The sequence below is a fragment of the Rana temporaria genome, chromosome 12 (genome assembly GCF_905171775.1).
Source record: "Rana temporaria chromosome 12, aRanTem1.1, whole genome shotgun sequence".
NCBI lineage: Eukaryota > Metazoa > Chordata > Amphibia > Anura > Ranidae > Rana > Rana temporaria.
In genome coordinates, this window is record NC_053500.1 from 40853400 (window position 1) to 40870979 (window position 17580).

Genomic DNA, 17580 nt, shown 5'->3' on the forward strand with positions numbered 1-17580 from the left:
CATATCCAGCCACACATAGGAACTGCTCCATCCCCCGTGACATTGGTGGTGTGGGGGGAATGGGGAGGCAGGGCCGGGGACATTTAATCAGCTACCCCCGTTGATAAGCTGGGGACACCCCCCCCGAAGTGACGGGCCCTGTGTGGCGGAAACTCCATAGACGAAACCATCCTTCCAGGTTCCACAAAGGGCAACGGAAGCCGGGAGTGGAGCGAAGCCATCACCCACGGGGACGGATAATAGGGAGGGGTGGCTGCTGAGACTGCCGGGCTCGGCAGAAGAGGGGAACGAATGGTTGCCCCCCATGACCAGAGATCATGGACGTGATTTTTCTTGTGCGTCATTTTTCATGCCCTTGGCGGATAAAATGCCCCCTTACGTTTTGGGTCTTGTGGGGGGGGGGGTGGGACTGCCGAGGGGGACCCTGTTGAAGAGATGAGGGAGATCTGGGTTGATCCTCCTCATGCCATATAGCTAGGGACACCTCCCTTTGCATTGACCCCTCCACGGGGGTAAAGAATATGACACTTTCAAGAATCTGCAAATGTGCCCCCACGGAGACTCCGGAGTATACACCCCTACGTGACTTGTGTGGGTTGCGGAAATGTGGAAATGTGATGTGCGGGGGGCGGGGGGATGTAGACCGGATGGGGGCGGGAGACGGAGCTGAGCAGATTTGGGATCATAGGGTCACACATCTCTGCACTTTCTCTATTGATGTTGCACTTGAACGTTGTTTTGCACTTACTTGCACTTTTTTCTCCTCAGTTGACAGCACTGCGGGCTGTAGTTTACATGTTATGGGATGCCGGGTATAAGTTCAATTTTGCACTTTCATACGGTTTATATTTTGGTCGGGGACGGGTGGAGTAGGTCGGGAGCTTACTCTCGGTCCCTGTGTAGTTCACCTACCCCACTTAGGTTTGCACTCAATATTCAGGGCTATCCCCGATGAGTGCTTATAGCCGTTTAGGGCTACCTTAGAGTGGCTTGAGTGGAGGCCCCACCTGGAGCCTGCCACTTGAACTTTATTCTTTTCCTCTCTTACCTCGATATCCTCTTTCCTCTTGCTCCTACCCTATCTCCTACCCCTTCTCTCTTCATTCCCCCCCATCATCTCCCCCTCTGAGTGTCGCTGAATCGACCGATTAACTCACGTAGAACACCCCCTACCCACCTCCCCCTCCCCCCCACCCCCACCCCTTTCCTGCTGCACGAGCATGGATACCATCACTGTGGTATCGCTCAATACTAAAGGCCTAAATGCACCCGAAAAACGGCGGATGCTGTTACAGGACATACGACGCATGGGGGCAGACGTGGTGCTCTTACAGGAGACGCACTTTAAAGCAAGCAGACTACCGTATTTGACAAACAAGTACTACCCGATAGCACACCATTCTCAGTTCACGGAAGCCAAATCTAGGGGGGTGTCTATCCTGATCGCGGCGAGAGTGCCGTGGACACACCTGGATGCCCAAACGGATGGGGAGGGTCGCTTCCTTTTCCTGAAAGGCAAGATAGGTGACAAAATAGTGACAATCGCCAACCTTTATGCACCAAATACCCAACAGGACGTCTTTCTCGGGAGGCGGTTGGCACATCTGGGGCGCTTCTCGGAGGGGCAACTGATAGTGGGTGGCGATCTGAACGTCCCACTCATACCGACTGAGGACACGTCCACGGGAAAGTCGACCCTGACGCGAGACACCCTAAAGCGCATAGACGCCTCCCTACATGCCATGCAATTGATTGACGCTTGGAGACTCCACCACCCTGGAGACAGGGATTATACCTTTTTTTCCAAACCCCACCAGACCTATTCGAGACTGGACTACTTCCTACTACCCCACGGACAACTGGACGCGATACAGAAGGTGACGATTGGGTCTATAACCTGGTCGGACCATGCGCCGATCACCTTGCAATACTCGATCTTTGACAAACTAAGAGACCAGAGACCGGTCTGGCGACTCAATGAAAGCCTTCTACAGAATGCGGACGTTATGACGGAAGTGACAAGCGAGATGCGACACTACTTCTCCACCAACACCGGACCGGACAGTGACGTCGGGGTAGTGTGGGAGGCGCATAAAGCGGTAGTTTGCGGTCTACTGATAAAACACGGTGCACGACTAAAGAAAGAGCGCACGGCGCAACTTAACCGACTCCTTGATACGCTACAAAGACTTGAGACGTATGACGTACGACGTACGTACGAGTCGGGAGACAAATGTGGCAGGCTGTTGGCCAACACGATCCGAGCACGCCGACTGGCCGCGTATGTTCCTCATATAACAACCGCCCAGGGACAGAGACGAACCACACCACAACAAATCACGGAGGGATTCCGACGATATTATAGCTCCCTCTACAACCTGAGCAAACCCCCCTTATCTCAAGACGAAGTACGAGACTATATCTCTGCATCCTTGATGCCCTCTTTGTCGGCTGAAGATAGGGAGAGCCTGGAGGACCCCATTACCCTCCCCGAACTCCAATATGCTCTGAAGTGCGCCAAGCCCGGTAAAGCACCGGGTCCTGACGGCCTTACGGTGGCCTACTACAGAGCATTTCTCCCATCCGTAGGTCAACACATGGTGCACTTATTTAATGAACTAGGTACAGGGAAATCTTTCCATGACGCCACACTCCAGGCCCAAATTTCGGTGATCCCAAAAGAGGGTAAAGACCCCACCAATTGCGGCAGCTACCGACCCATCTCCCTCCTCAATATCGACCTCAAGTTATATACCAAAATCCTGGCTTCAAGATTACAGAACCACCTCCCGCACCTAGTACACCTAGATCAAGTGGGATTTATTCCCTCCAGAGAAGCCCGTGACAATACGGTTAAAGTGCTAAACCTACTGCATATTGCCTCCACCACCAAGACACCTAGCCTTTTCGTCGGAACGGATGCTGAAAAGGCATTTGACCGGGTGGACTGGCAGTTTATGATGTCCACCCTGGAACATATAGGCCTGGGGGAGAAAATGAGACACTGGGTGGCAGCAATTTATAGGAGACCAACAGCCAGGGTCAGGGTTAACGGGGTACTGTCGGATCCATTCCCCATTGTAAACGGGACACGACAGGGGTGCTCTTTGCGCTCTCCCTAGAACCCTTTCTGTGCCACGTACGCCAGAACCCCGAGATCGCAGGTGTTAACGCGGCGGGGTCACAATACAAGGTCTCGGCCTACGCGGACGACCTCTTGTGTACCCTCATAGAACCGACAAAATCGCTCCCAGCTCTTTTGAAGGAGTTCGAGACATACGGAAAATTGTCGAATTTGAAGATCAATATGACAAAATCGGAGGCAATGGGGGTGGGGATACCGCGACGACAGTTGACGCATCTTAGAGATAGCTTCGGCTTCAAATGGACGGAGGTGGGAGCTGCGGTGGCTCAACGCGATTGGCACTGTGCTGACAAGCCATTCACCTCTGCAGCTAGAGGTTCGGATCCCGGTCTCGGCTTCATGTGAATTGAGTTTGGTGGTCTCAGCCCGGCTCCCGGTGGGTGTGCTATGCAAGGTAAGCCTGTGCTTAGTACGCCCACCCCCCTCCCACAAAAACCACCACACCTACACACGCACTCTAAATTGGGTTAACACACTTTGACCACGCGGTCTCTAAAAGAGAGGCGAAGGACTAATGGGGCTGGTTGAGCGGGCTAATCCTCTCACTCCCTTATAGGGAGTCCCTCTGCCCCGTTGGGCTTCAAAGCGGAGCAGGTAGGGCGGGCTGTGTGGGAGGACCCCCTCACACACCTGCCATTGCCACCCGGGGCATGGAGAAAGATGGCAGATTGCCTCTGGGGGAGGCCTGCCTACTCCCAACTCCTGCAGTCCGGCTCCTCTCTCGAGTACACGCACAAAATACACTTAAAAAAAAAAAAAAAAAAAAGAATAAAAAAAAAAAAAAAAAAAAATGGACGGAGGTAGCATTACAATACCTAGGCACACGCATCCCTCCCTCGCTAGCCCAGTTGTATAAGCTGAACTTCCCACCCCTACTGACAGAGGTTCGGAGACTACTTGCACAATGGACGCGGGGCCTACATTCATGGCTGGGTAGGTGCAATATTTTAAAAATGACTATTCTGCCCAAATTCTTATACCTCCTCCAGGCTCTCCCGATTCACATACCAGCAGACTACTTCCGGCAATTGCATGCTATGTTCTCTCGTTTCTTATGGGCGGGGAAGAAATCGAGGATCCATAGAGAGGTACTCTCTCTTCCCAAACTAAATGGCGGCCTAGCATTGCCGGATGTGCGGCTATACTACCAGGCCGCACACCTGGTAAGACTACTTGACTGGTGCAGACATGGTCAAACTAAACTGTGGACACAAGTGGAACAGAGTCAGAGCGGGGTGCCTCTTCGTCGAGCCCCATGGTGTCACTCGGACCTCCCCGCGGCGGTGACTAGACACCCTCTAATAGGACAGACAATTACGATCTGTGCGACCCTCTTTGAGAGATATTCCCTTGCGACAAGCGTTTCACCCCTTAGACCTATTCTGGGCCACCCCCTCTTTGAACCAGGCCTACAAGACAGGAGATTTCTAGAATTAGCTAATATGGGCGTATTTCAGGCCTCACACTTCAGTACTGGGGGGACGTGGAAGACGACGACAGAATTAATGGACCCCGAGGGGGTATACCGTCTTGACTTCATGAGGTCACACCAACTGCGTCATTTTTTAAATAGCCTCCCAACACCACTGACTGGTCAGGGACCGATGATGACGCTTGAGGATTGCTTCCCCACGGATTATCACAGATGTACGCACTACTGATCACCCCATCGGGCGATTACCAGATCCCTGCATTAGCCAAGTGGGAAAGGGAGTTGGGGAGGCAATTCTCGACCGCCAAAAAAAGCAACATAATTCGCTTTGCGCACAAGTCGTCCGTTTGTGCTAAGACGCAGGAGACGAACTATAAAGTGCTCACACGCTGGTACAGGACACCCGACGTGTTGAATAAATTGTTCCCTGACACTACAGCCACCTGTTGGAGATGCCAACAAGACAGAGGCACCATGCTGCACATCTTTTGGTCCTGCCCTCGTCTGGAGGGGTTCTGGAGGGGGGTACGGCAGGTCGTCCAACAATTTACAAACAGCAAGGTCCCGGATGACCCGGCATACTTCCTGCTACACGCAAATCATCTATCACCCGGGATTTACAAAAAATCCGTGGTGCGTCACCTTTTGGACGCAGCCAAGGCCTGCATGCTCCTTCTCTGGAGATCCCCCCCAGCCGCCGACTATAGCAATGTGGCTCCATAAAGTGGATGAGATCAGCCACATGGAGGACTTGATCCTATCCAGCCAGCAACGTAGGGAGACGTACTCCGACACCTGGCAACTATATAATATTTTCAGATTTTCTGAAGGACAGAGACTTAGGGAGACAGACGGACAACAAGGACCCCCCGTATCTGGACCAACTTAGATAACCAAATATTGCGCAAAGATGGGATAAACTGCTACGCCCCGGTGGGGCGCTTTGGGGGCTGACCATGCTCGTGTAGCCCCATCGCCCTTCTTCCCCACCATCCCACCCTAATACCCCCCCCTGCCCTCCCACTCCCCCTCCACTCACTATACAACCTTACTTCGCTCTTTGCTCCTTTCTATACTTCTATCTTTCTCTTTCCTAATATATTTTTCCTCAGAACATGGAAAATGGGTTGAAGAGCTAGTCCGTGGGGACCTGATCCAAGAACTTCATGAGTACAATGCAGCGATGTGTATTTGGCCTAGAATGATCTAGAATGTTATTACCTGCATTGAAGAGACTGCAACAATGTTTTACTTGCCTGCGGCAAGACGTTTTTTGACAATACGTGGTAATTGTAAACTGTGGGTCCATACGGGCTGGTTTTTTGACAATAAAAAAAAAAAAAAAAGAGGAACACAAAAAATATGGTGCTAAATACCATTGCACTGGTACTTGAAGGTTTGGTTCTTTTATGAGAAGTTTATTAAATATAATACAGTATCTCACAAAAGTAAATACACCTCTCAAATTTTTGAAAATATTTTATTATCTCTTTTCATGTGACAACACTGACAACTTTACAATGTAGAGTGTAAAGCTGGTATAACAGTGTGAATTTGCTGTCCCCTCAAAATAACTCAACACACAGCCATTAATGTCTAAACCACTGGCAACAAAAGACAGTACACCCCCCCTACGTGAAAATGTCCAAATTGGGCCCAATTAGCCCCATTGAGGGAACCGTGAATGCCAATATTTACTGTGGCATACTGAAGCAGAGCATGATCCCCTCCCTATCGGAGGCTGGGCTGCAGGGCAGTATTTCAACATGATAACGACCCCCAAACACACCTTTAAGATGACCACTGCCTTGATAAAGAAGCTGAGGGTAAAGATGATGGACTGGCCAAGCATGTCTCCAGACCTAAACCCTATTGAGGATCTGTGGGGCATCCTCAAACAGAAGGTGAAGGAGCGCAAGGTCTGTAACAGAGGACTCGAGTGGCAATCTGTGATCTCCATGCCCAAGAGGCAGTGCTGGAAAATAATGGTGGCCACACAAAATATTGACACCAGTATGAGAGAGTGAGAGTGATAACACCACATTTAACACACATGCTCCCCATTCACACTTGAGACCTTGTAACACTAACGAGTCACATGACACCCGGGAGGAAAAATTGCTAATTGAGCCCAATTTGGACATTTTCACTTAGGGGCGTACTCACTTTTGTTGCCAGCTGGTTTAGAAATGAATGGCTGTGTGTTGAGTTATTTTGAGGTGACATCACATGTACACTGTTATACAAGCTGTACACTCACTACTTTACATTATAGCAAAGTGTAATTTCTTCAATGTTGTCACATGAAAAGATATAATAAAATAATTACAAAAATGTGAGGGGTGTACTAACTTTTGTGAGATTCTGTAAATCCTGGTTGAAAGTGTGGTCAATTTAAAAAACTTTAGATGCGAACTGGGAAATGACTCACTGCCTGTTATTAGCATTGTGCAGTGTCGGCTTTATGGTGGGATCGGGCAGGTGGGTTGGGACTAGGATACCGAACATGCCTGAGCCCATCTCTACTATTGCATATAAACATTTTGATTTTCTATGGTTTTGAAATTGTCCACCCAACTAACGTATAGGTTTAGATGAAATTATTAGTAATTAGAAGTAACTCCAAAAAAGATTTATCTTTCAGATTATACTGTAGTTCCCATATCTGGGGTAAAACGTTGTTTCCATTCCACTATGTTTCCGTTGACCAGGCTTTGAGCTTAAAGGCATTTACTGGATTTTTTTGCTAAGGATTTCATTGTAGTAGTAGGGGGTCTCCACAATCCTCAGTTAAAGCAGAGTTCCACCCAAAAGTGGAAGCTCCACTTTTCTGCCTCCTCTCCCCTGCAGGTGACACATTTGGAACTTTTCAGGGGAAGAAGGGAGTGGGTACCTGTTTTTGACAGGTATCCGTCCCCACTTCCGAGAGTGGAGTGGGGCCGGAAGTTCAGCCCCCCCTCCTCCCCCCTGATGCCAGGCCATTCAGAAAGTACAGCACGCTTCACGCATGCACAGTAGGGACTCGGCTGTGAAACTGAAAGGCTTCAATGCCGGTTTCCCTTACCCCGAATGGCGGTGGCAGCACCCAAGAGAAACATCGGCTAAAGGTGCAGACATTGCTGGTTTTCAGGACAGGTCTTTATATTAAAAGTCAGCAGCTACAGTATGTGTAGTTGCTGACTTTTATTTTTTTCTGGGGGAGGGGGGGGGTAGGGGGGGTAGAACTCAGTTTAAGTCAGTTCCCACTTCACTTTGCTTGCCTTGGACTCCAGTGTTTCCTAGGTTAAGCCAAAGCAATTCTAGGTAAGTTGGGAGATGTAATACTGGCAACATGTTGTGGGCCTGCCACAGTGTCTGGTGTCAGTTGGACATGTATAGTCACTGTTTTTTTTTGTTCAGAGAATAGATGCAGGTACTCCTCCCTTCAAAGACACTCCTTTGTCTTTGCCCCTACACAGCACCAAGTAACACCCCTTTTAGAGAATACAGAACCAAGTATCATTTTGTGGTGCTAAGTGATTTGGAATGATATGGAATGTGTTAATAATACCTAGAAAAACAGTAATCCCAATAGATCCATGCAGCCAGCAACAATAGACCCCTGAGAAACAGTACCCCCCATTAACAATAGACCTCCCCAGCATTATTAACACCCCCTGGAACAATAGTTCCCACTCATGACAACAGATCTCCCAGCAGCCAGCATCAATAGACCCTCCAGCATACCCTAGCACCCCTTGCCATTACATACATTCAGTGCTGGAGGTGCTGAAACTGCATTTCCCCATGATTATACTAAAGAAGACCTGTGTATGGTACATCTGTCAAGTGGTATCAGTATCTTCAGACAACCTAAGCCTGTAGCTATTATTTCAAAGGACCAATAGCTGTTATTCAAGGTGCTCTTGTACAGCTAGGTTTTACAATGTGTTTTGTAGAATAAACCCTGACATTTTGTGGAAAACACCCCACCACCTCTACACCAAGAACAAGGATCACTGATCGCTCAGTTCCTGGTCTTTAGGGAGCAGAGAGCCAATGACTGTCAGTCACAGGCTCTCATATCTGCCCCTCCAGTGCTCACTGTACCACCATGCTGTGGAGGGGTGGGAGTGGCTGGCTCAGACTCCCAGCAGCTTGCTAAGAGGCTGAACCAGCTTCCAGTCAGGCATGAAGGTGGATCCCAACATTAAAGATGGGATTCATCCAGAGTCTGGACTGGCTGAGTGTCATCAGCCGACAGCATGTCGCCTGAAAATGGGTCAGAGGAGTGCGGAATGAAACAAACTCCTGTTACTCACAGAAGAAGTAGGGCCAAAAGAGCCTTAGTCATCTTCTTTAAAGTTATATTCTAACCATTGGGACAGAGAGGCATTAAATGGTCAACTTTTTCTTTTCTGCCATTAATTGAAAACTGTAGGTGTTGATCTATTCTGCTTATTAACTAATGATTTTTCATCAAAACGAGCACAGACAGCACAAGGATACTAAACACTGCTCAGTTGTTTACCAATGGTCAGAAACTCCCCATTCTTGCTCAGCACATCCTGAAAGTGGGTCCTCTTTTTTTTACTTAATTGCTGAACAATTTGTCATAACTTCCTCTGAGCCACACTTTTTTACTTCTGCAGATTTACTTGCTACCACCGTCTTGATTTAGATTTTTCAGACCTGATTGATCAAATTAAAAATAAATCTAATGCTTTGTGTCCAGCGTTATGCCCAGTACACACGATCGGTTTTCCCGTTGGAAAAAGTCCGATGAGAGCCTTTGGTCAGGAATCCCGACCGTATGTATGCTCTATCAGACTTTTTCCAATGGAAAAACTGCTAGAAAAAGATAGAGAGTAGGTTCCCTTTTTTTCCTGTCAGGAAAAAATCTGATCGGAATTTCCTATTGTTTACACAGTCCGACGCGCAAAATTCAGACGCACGCTCGGAAACAAATCAACGCATGCTCAGAAGCATAGAACTTAATTTACTTGGCTCGTCTTTGTCTTTTATGTCACTGTGTTCTTGGCAGTCAAAAGTTCACCAAACTTTTGTGTGACCGTGTGTATGCAAGGAAGGCTTGAGTGGAATTCATCCAACTTTTTTTAGACAGGAAAACCGCTAGTGTGTACGGGGCATCAGACCATCTGCATGCTGTGAATAAATGTTTCATTAATTTATGATTATAATATTGCATTTTTGAGTGTTTTATTTGAGGTGTGTTCAGCAAAGTCAGACGGCTTTTCCTTTATTGTTATTTCTCTAGGGTGGAGTGAGCAAACGTTTCTAATGAGCTGGACAGCAATAAATTAATTATTTTGAAGTTGTTTTACAATTGTCTAATGTTTTCCAAGCCGATTACCAAATGTTTAATGTTATATCCTCATGTCAAGCATGTAAAACAGTGGATAGATGAGCAGTCACATACTTGTAAACATTAACATTAGCAATTAATATTTGGTGGCACTCCCAGTCTTCCATATATAAGGGAGCAGAATGAATGGAGAACATATTGTGAAGGACATCCATTTAGAAACACACACTTTTAGGTCATCTGCACCACTGAAATCCGTCATCATGAGTTACGGTGGTCACTCCTCTGCTGGATCACACCATGGAAGCTGCCATGTTGGTAGTCATCTGTCTAAGATCCCAAGCCACACATATGGTGTTCATCATGGAGGATCTTCAATTAGCCATCACGGAGGATCCCTCTCTTCTCACCACCATGGGGGATCTCATGCTTCTCATCTTGGAGGATCACACTCTTCTCACCACAATGGGGGATCTCATGCTTCTCATCATGGAGGATCCCACTCATCTCACCACCATGGGGGATCTCATGCTTCTCTTCTTGGAGGATCCCATAATTTACATCATGGAGGCTCCCATACTTCTCACCATGGAGGCTCCAACAGATTCCATTCTACAGGTTCTCATAGTTCTCATCATGGAGGATCCCATGCCACCCACCATGGAAGTTCCCATAAAGTCCATCATAACGATCACTATAGAGCTCCCAGTGTACATGGAGGATCAGGAGGCAAAGGAATCTCCATATCCAAGCACGTTCATGGAGGTGCTCACAGCAGCAGTCATAAAAGCATTATTAGCCATCATGGTTTGTTCAATGTCAACGGGAAGGAAACCATGCAGCATTTAAATGATCGCTTGGCTTCCTACTTGGACAAAGTCGGCTCCCTAGAGCAACAGAATGCACAGCTTGAGAGGAATATCCGGGAGTGGTATGAGAGGAATCAGCCCAGCAGTTTACCTGACTATAGCTGCTTTTTCAGAGTCATTAAAGAACTTCAAGACCAGGTAAATAAAGTAATTGGTCTACATAAGTGGTATAATAATTAAGAAATTATTTAGATACATTTTTATTTGTTTTTGATGAACACTTAATCTGCACAAATATTGTAGTAAGAGCCGGTTCACACTGGGGTGGCACGACTTCGGGGGCGACTCAGCCAGGCGACCTGAAGACGACTTCTAAGGCGACTTTCAAAATGACTTCTGTATAGAAGTCAATGCAAGTCGCCCCGAGTCGCCCCCGAAGTCGTACAAGAACCTTTTTCTAAGTCTGAGCTCCTATTAGAACGGTTCTATTGACTACAATGGGACGCGACTTTTATATTTTATTTAAATTATTAAATTATAAAAACAGATTAGACATATTATGCCCCGTACACATGATCGGAATTTCCGATGGAAAAAGTCAGACAGACTTTTTTCCATCGGAAATTCTGACCGTGTGAATGCCCCATCGGAGTAATTCAATCGGAAAATCTGATGAATTCCATCGGAGTTTACATAGAGAACATGTTTTCTTTTACTCCGATAGAATTCCGTCGGAATTCCGATGTGAATTTGGTCGGACAAAGGTCCTATCGTGTGTATGGGGCATTAGGCATCTAAAGCGATACCATATGACACATTTTATACAGCACCAGAAATAGGTCTCGCATTTTGTTCATGCTATCTGGCACTTTGATGAAGACATGTACTGAAAAAAACACATGATTTTAGGAGAGTATGGGGTTTATTTACTAAAGCTGGAGAGTGAAAAGCCAGGCTCACTTCTGCATAGAAACCAATCAGCTTCCAGGTTTTATTGTCAAAGCTTAATTGAACAAGCTGAGGTTAGAAGCTGGTTGGTTTCTGTGTAGAAGTGAGTCTGATTTTGCATATAGCAGCCATTTTAAACTGAAAAGACGCAATTAAATAGTCAACATTAGTTTCCCTCAACAGGATTATTGGACTTTGCACAGTATGGCATTAATTAGAAGGTTAGTCCAGACAGTGCTGATGTTTTAGTGTTAGGTAAGTACCGGAGAGGTAAACCATCTGATAATACCTCCAGTGGCTATTATGATGGTTGCCTACTATTCCTGCTGAAACAAACAAAGGTGGTCAGGAACCCCTAAAATCCCAATTTTGTGAACAGAAATCATGGCAGCAAGTCACTGTTGGGGTAGAGGGCTTCTTCACACATAATGTGGTGACCTGTATTTTTCTGCACTGGATCAACATCAGGTTACATAGAAAATAATTGTGCCCCATTTACACCACAACACTGGTGTTACGTGTCTTACGGAAAAATGCAGATATGCTGCATTTTTTCTTCAGCACACTGGATAGCACTGGATGACACTTCAGGACAGGGCACTGAACCTCTGTGCAAAGACCTAAATGGAGTATACACTTTCAATAAAGTAAAAATAAAAGAAGGTAAACAGTGCCTTGCGTTGTAAAATTCAAGGCACTGCTAATCACCATTGTCACACAGCAGATACCAGTTGAATGCTAAATGGGAATGTTTTAGCATATGGCTAGTGTGAATGAACCCTTAAGTCACGTTACAATGCAAGCCATACTAGATATGCAGTAAACCAGCTTAACTGATACAGAGCAAAGTTCATTTATTACATTGTATGAATTTGCCCTTTGTAATACATAATTGACTCCTATATTTTTAGATTTCCTCAACATCTGTGGAAAATGCCAGGATTATATTACAAATAGACAATGCTCGTCTGGCAGCAGATGACTTCAGAAACAAGTAAGCCTTTTTATATTTAATGTCCTTCATCAATATTATCATTATCAGTATTAATTGCTTTTGTTTTCCTTTTGTCGCCAGGTATGAAATGGAACGCCAACTGGCAAGCAGTGTTGAGGCTGATGTGAATGGACTTCGTATACTCCTGGAAGAGCTGAACAGGGAAATATGTCAGCTACAGGCACAAGTAGAAAACCTTCAGGAGGAACTGCAGCTAATGAAGAGGAACCATGGGGAGGTAGAATGCTTGCTACCCATTTTTTAAGCTAAATCAGACATTAATATGAAGATAAGAATTGTTGAAATCACTTTTGTTTTAGACGCATGCAGCCACCCTGAGCCATCTCTGGAAAATTGGCAACTTTGACAACTTTTTTTTTTAATCGTTTTATCTATTTTAGTTGTCAATTACCTGAAAGCGGAGTTCCACCCTAAAGTGGAACTTCCGCTCATCGGATTCCTATATAATGCAGGTATTTGCACCCACCTCCAGGGAGAGATATCCACAGAATCCCGCCCCCCACTGTGTTATGGGAAACACACAGTTCCACCAGTGAAAATGCACTGCGCGACTCGCGCATTCGTAGTAGGGAACCGGGCAGTGAAGCCACAATGCTTCACTTCCTGGTTCCCTCACCAAGGATGGCATCGGGGGCAGCCAAGAGATGAGCGATTTCTCGTCTTTGGCACCAACATCGCGGGCACCCTGGACAGGTAAGTGTCCATTTATTAAAAGTCAGCAGCTGCAGTATTTGTACTGTAGCTGCTGGCTTTTAATATTTTTTGTATAGATGGACCTCCACTTTAAATGTTCTCAGAGATGTCTCAAACTTGTCTGAAAATGCATCTAAAAGCCCACTGCATTTGCCCATTGACATAATCCTAAATGTCACATCAAAACAGAATATGCATCCATCATACTACTTGATTCTAACATTTTTATTTACAGGAAGTCAACGCTTTGCAAGCTCAGTTGGGCGCCAGGGTCAATGTGGAAATGGATGCTGCACCATCGGCTGATCTGAATAAAACATTGTCTGAGATCAGAGAGCAGTATGAGAATATGATGGAGCGAAATCTGAGAGAGGTGGAAACTATTTTCCGTCAACGGGTAAGTCTATTTATAGACTGAAAAAGTTTGTTAAACCTGTTAGAAAAATGGTGTGATAGCTATCTATTACATTTTGATCATTAGGCATTATTATTTAATGGTTATATTCCAAAGGACAATTAATATTGATGAGAACAAGTTCGGCTTTAATGCTCAGATGCACTGTACCATCCCACTCTTCCCATTACACTGAAGATCAGGACCACTGCTCTAATACAGAGGTCTACCACATCCCTTGCACAATCACAGCTACTTTGGCCAAGTGGCCATGTTCATGCTTCCTGATGAGGAATTTGAGTGTTTATTGGTGTACAGTACAACTGGGCTTTAAGGCTGTTGTCTAAGGACACAAAGAAAAAAATGCAGTGGCATAACTCAAAAGAAAAGAAAATTAATAGAAAAGTACAAATCAACTTAAGCCTTGCTATATTAAAAATGAGTACTATGTTTTTTCACAGAAGATCAGAAATAAACCTTCTTTGGCTTTATATGTAAAACTATATGGAAATCAGCTTCCATATATTATTAAAGGGTACATGACTCTAACAAACGTTCTATTCGTATAGACTGAAGAACTGAATCGTGAAGTTGCTTCTGGTTCTGAACAACTCCAATCTGTACAACCTGAAGTAATTGACTTGAGACGTACCATCCAAACCTTGGAAATTGAACTGCAAAGCCAGCTCAGCTTGGTAAGTTTTATTACCAGGCAATCAATAAAGTTTGTATCAAGGGCCAGTTGCTCATAGTTTAAGTTTGTGTGCATCTTTAGTTCATTCTGCAAATACTAACTCTATGTACTGTAATATTTTGTTATTTCTTATATAATCTTTCTTTATCCTTTCCCAGAAATCAGCTCTAGAAAACACCTTGGCAGAGACAGAAGCCACATTTGGGGCTCAACTTGCCCAATTACAATGTTTGATCAACAATGTAGAGTCCCAGCTGACCCAAATCCGATCTGATCTTGAACGTCAGAATCAGGAATACACGATCCTGATGGACCAAAAAACTCACCTGGAGATGGAGATCGCCACCTATAAGCGTCTATTGGAGGGTCATGATATCCAGTATGTATTTCACACAGGACAAGTAACTGAACTAATATTCTTTAAAATATGTAGGCCTTGTGGACATAATGCTATCTGGGAAGTGTGGCATCTTGGTGACTCAACACTTCTTTAGCTTTTATAATTAGCTGGACAACTGCTTGGTCCCGGCTATGCTGCATGAGGGCTCTGTATCTTTTTCTCTTTCTTGTTTTTTCCTTTCTGACTTTTACCTTTCTGAGAATTGTCAGAATACCATATATTTCTTCATTAATTGTTACCGTGTGTTTTCATTTTCAGCACTTCAAATCAAAGTTTTCTAGGAGACAGCCATGGTATGTAAACATACATTGATTTAAATAGCAGAACATTAACTTGTAGAAATGTAGAATGTAAAATATGAGTAAAAGTTAAACAATGACCTGGTCATTAGTGGCATTTAGACACCATCCTATAGGGCCCCATCTCTTAAATCTCCATCTTAATGGCATTCATTTACTGATAACCAATATCCTTCACTTTAATGAGCAGTCATACTCTCTAAGCATTTATTTTATCCAATAAATGTACAAAAATGCTATCTGAAAATCACATTACATAAATCACTATGTAACCAGATATTTCTAGGCCATTTTGCTAATCAGTTCCATAGCAGTCACAGTGTCTGCTGTGAATTTTTAAATGCCCTTGTATATGTGACAAATAGCATTTATTTGACCCACAATAGTTTTGAGCTGTAAAAAAGTGAAATAGTCTTGCAAAGGAATTGATTCTAGATTTAGACTTTTCAAAAAAGTTGGGTACATTTATGAAACTGCAAAACGTAAAAGGCTAACTAAATTTTCAAATACATAGTTTAATGTAAAGTTTCTCAAACTTTTTTTACTAAATAAATAAATTTCTGGTCTCGGGGTACTTCTGCTAAAATCAACATATCTACAAATAATTGTACAGTACATTGGCTGGTTTCTCAACCTGACTAGTTATATAACAATAACAATGATAATTGGAATATGGTGGATTGATATAGACAATTTGAATCTCTTTATAATGTGTCATAGACCATTAATAATCTTAAATATTGTATATTCTACTTTCAGGATCTCACCACACAATGAAAGTTCACCATGTAACTACCCACACTCATCATAAACATCAGCAAAGTCATCATCAACATCATAATCACCATAATGTTTGCTAATGTGTTTCTGACTCTTCTGGAGAACTCTGTGGATAATAGTATCTCTAGAAAGTCTTTTGGTGTCTTCCTCTGTCTTCTTCCTATGTGGTCTTTGGGATCTGCTTTACCTAGGCAAAACTTGGCATGAGACATGAACTTTATCCACCAAAATACCCAGTAGACACAACTGAAATTATGCAAGGTTTAGGATTAGTTGGATATCTGTTCATCTTTAGAGGTTGGTGGTAAACTATTGAAGTTTACCTAAATTGTAAGTTAATTTCAAGATGTTGACCTAAGTGTTACAAAAATTATGGATTTCTGGCCTTTGAAAACATTTTAAAGATCCAAAATGAATGAAGGTATTTTAGTCTACCCAGTATTTTTAGGGATTACATTATGGGGGAGCATAAGATATGATTTTCCATTCACTTTTTTGGAGTACTTTCAATATTTTTAGTGCCCATTCACTCCATGATACATTTTATTATCCAGACGTTGTGCTAACATGTAGTGCAATGTGTTGCATTGGCATTTATTTTGCAACAGCATTGAATGGCATTCCAACACATGTACAGAATGCATCTATGCTATGCCTTGATGCAGCACATCACATGACACAATGTGGATTACATGGTAGTGCATTGAAGAAAACAATAGAGTGCAAGAATATTTACCTGGGGCCCATTCAGAACAAATAACCTGTGGCAATGGAGTTCACCACAATGCACTAAGAGTTAGTTGTGGTGCATGTGTTACTGTAACATATTCAAGCATAAACAGGCACTTTTGGTACATAGAGTTGCAAGGCAGTTGGCTTCACTCAGTAATCAGTAATTTTAAATTACAAAGATAATATGCAAAATGAGTTAGAATATGAACCAGTCTGATCAGTATAGAATAGAATATGTTTTTTTTGCTGAATTCTCTTTCGCAATGTAGTTTCCTTTTAAAAAGACCAAAAAAACAGCACCTTCAAATGTGCCTTTAGTACGTGAATGCACACATAAAACACGTGCTTAATTTAACTGGAACTCTAGTCTTCTGTTGTGACTTTAGGGAGTTTTATTGACATAATCCTGTGCAGATTTTATTATAGAGTTGTAGTATTGGTTTTATAATCAGATATTAATAACCTATTTGCATTGTCTACCATTGCACATAGTAATGGAATATTAGCATGCATTAGCATGCATATTTTATTTGGTGGACATGCTAAGCCCTAGATTCTGGTTATTTAAAATGTGTTAGGATTATTGTAAATATGAATATATATATTCTGGTGTACTACTACTGCAGTAATCTGGTTGAATTTTGATCATCGTTCTCTTGTCCTTGTCACTTACTTAATTTTCAATAAAACAAATCTTTTCTTGTTCATGCAATCAGTTGTGTGTGTGGTATTAATTAATGCACATGTTTTTTTCCATAATAAAAAATAAAATACCAATTCTAAATAGGCTTTCACAAGGCACTCATGGACCCAGGACCGATCCTGGGCAGATGCACAGGGTGCACTGTGCCCAGGTGCCGTGAGCTGAGGTAGAAGGAGAAGCCAAAGCTCAAGTGGCAGTGGCATACCAACAGGAGGGTGGTCCACACCAGGT

General features: G+C 44.0%; 1 protein-coding gene across 1 annotated transcript; it reads left to right on the forward strand.

The window, feature by feature from the left end:
- Window positions 1–10049: 10049 nt before the first annotated feature.
- On the forward strand, window positions 10050–17358 carry LOC120918406 (keratin, type I cytoskeletal 19-like). Its single transcript, XM_040329950.1, has 8 exons — window positions 10050–10889; window positions 12551–12633; window positions 12715–12871; window positions 13583–13744; window positions 14311–14436; window positions 14594–14814; window positions 15094–15128; window positions 15894–17358. The coding sequence occupies exons 1-8, from the start codon at window positions 10065–10067 to the stop codon at window positions 15992–15994; spliced, it is 1710 nt and encodes a 569-aa protein (XP_040185884.1). The 5' UTR covers window positions 10050–10064; the 3' UTR covers window positions 15995–17358.
- The last annotated feature ends 222 nt before the right edge of the window (window positions 17359–17580 follow it).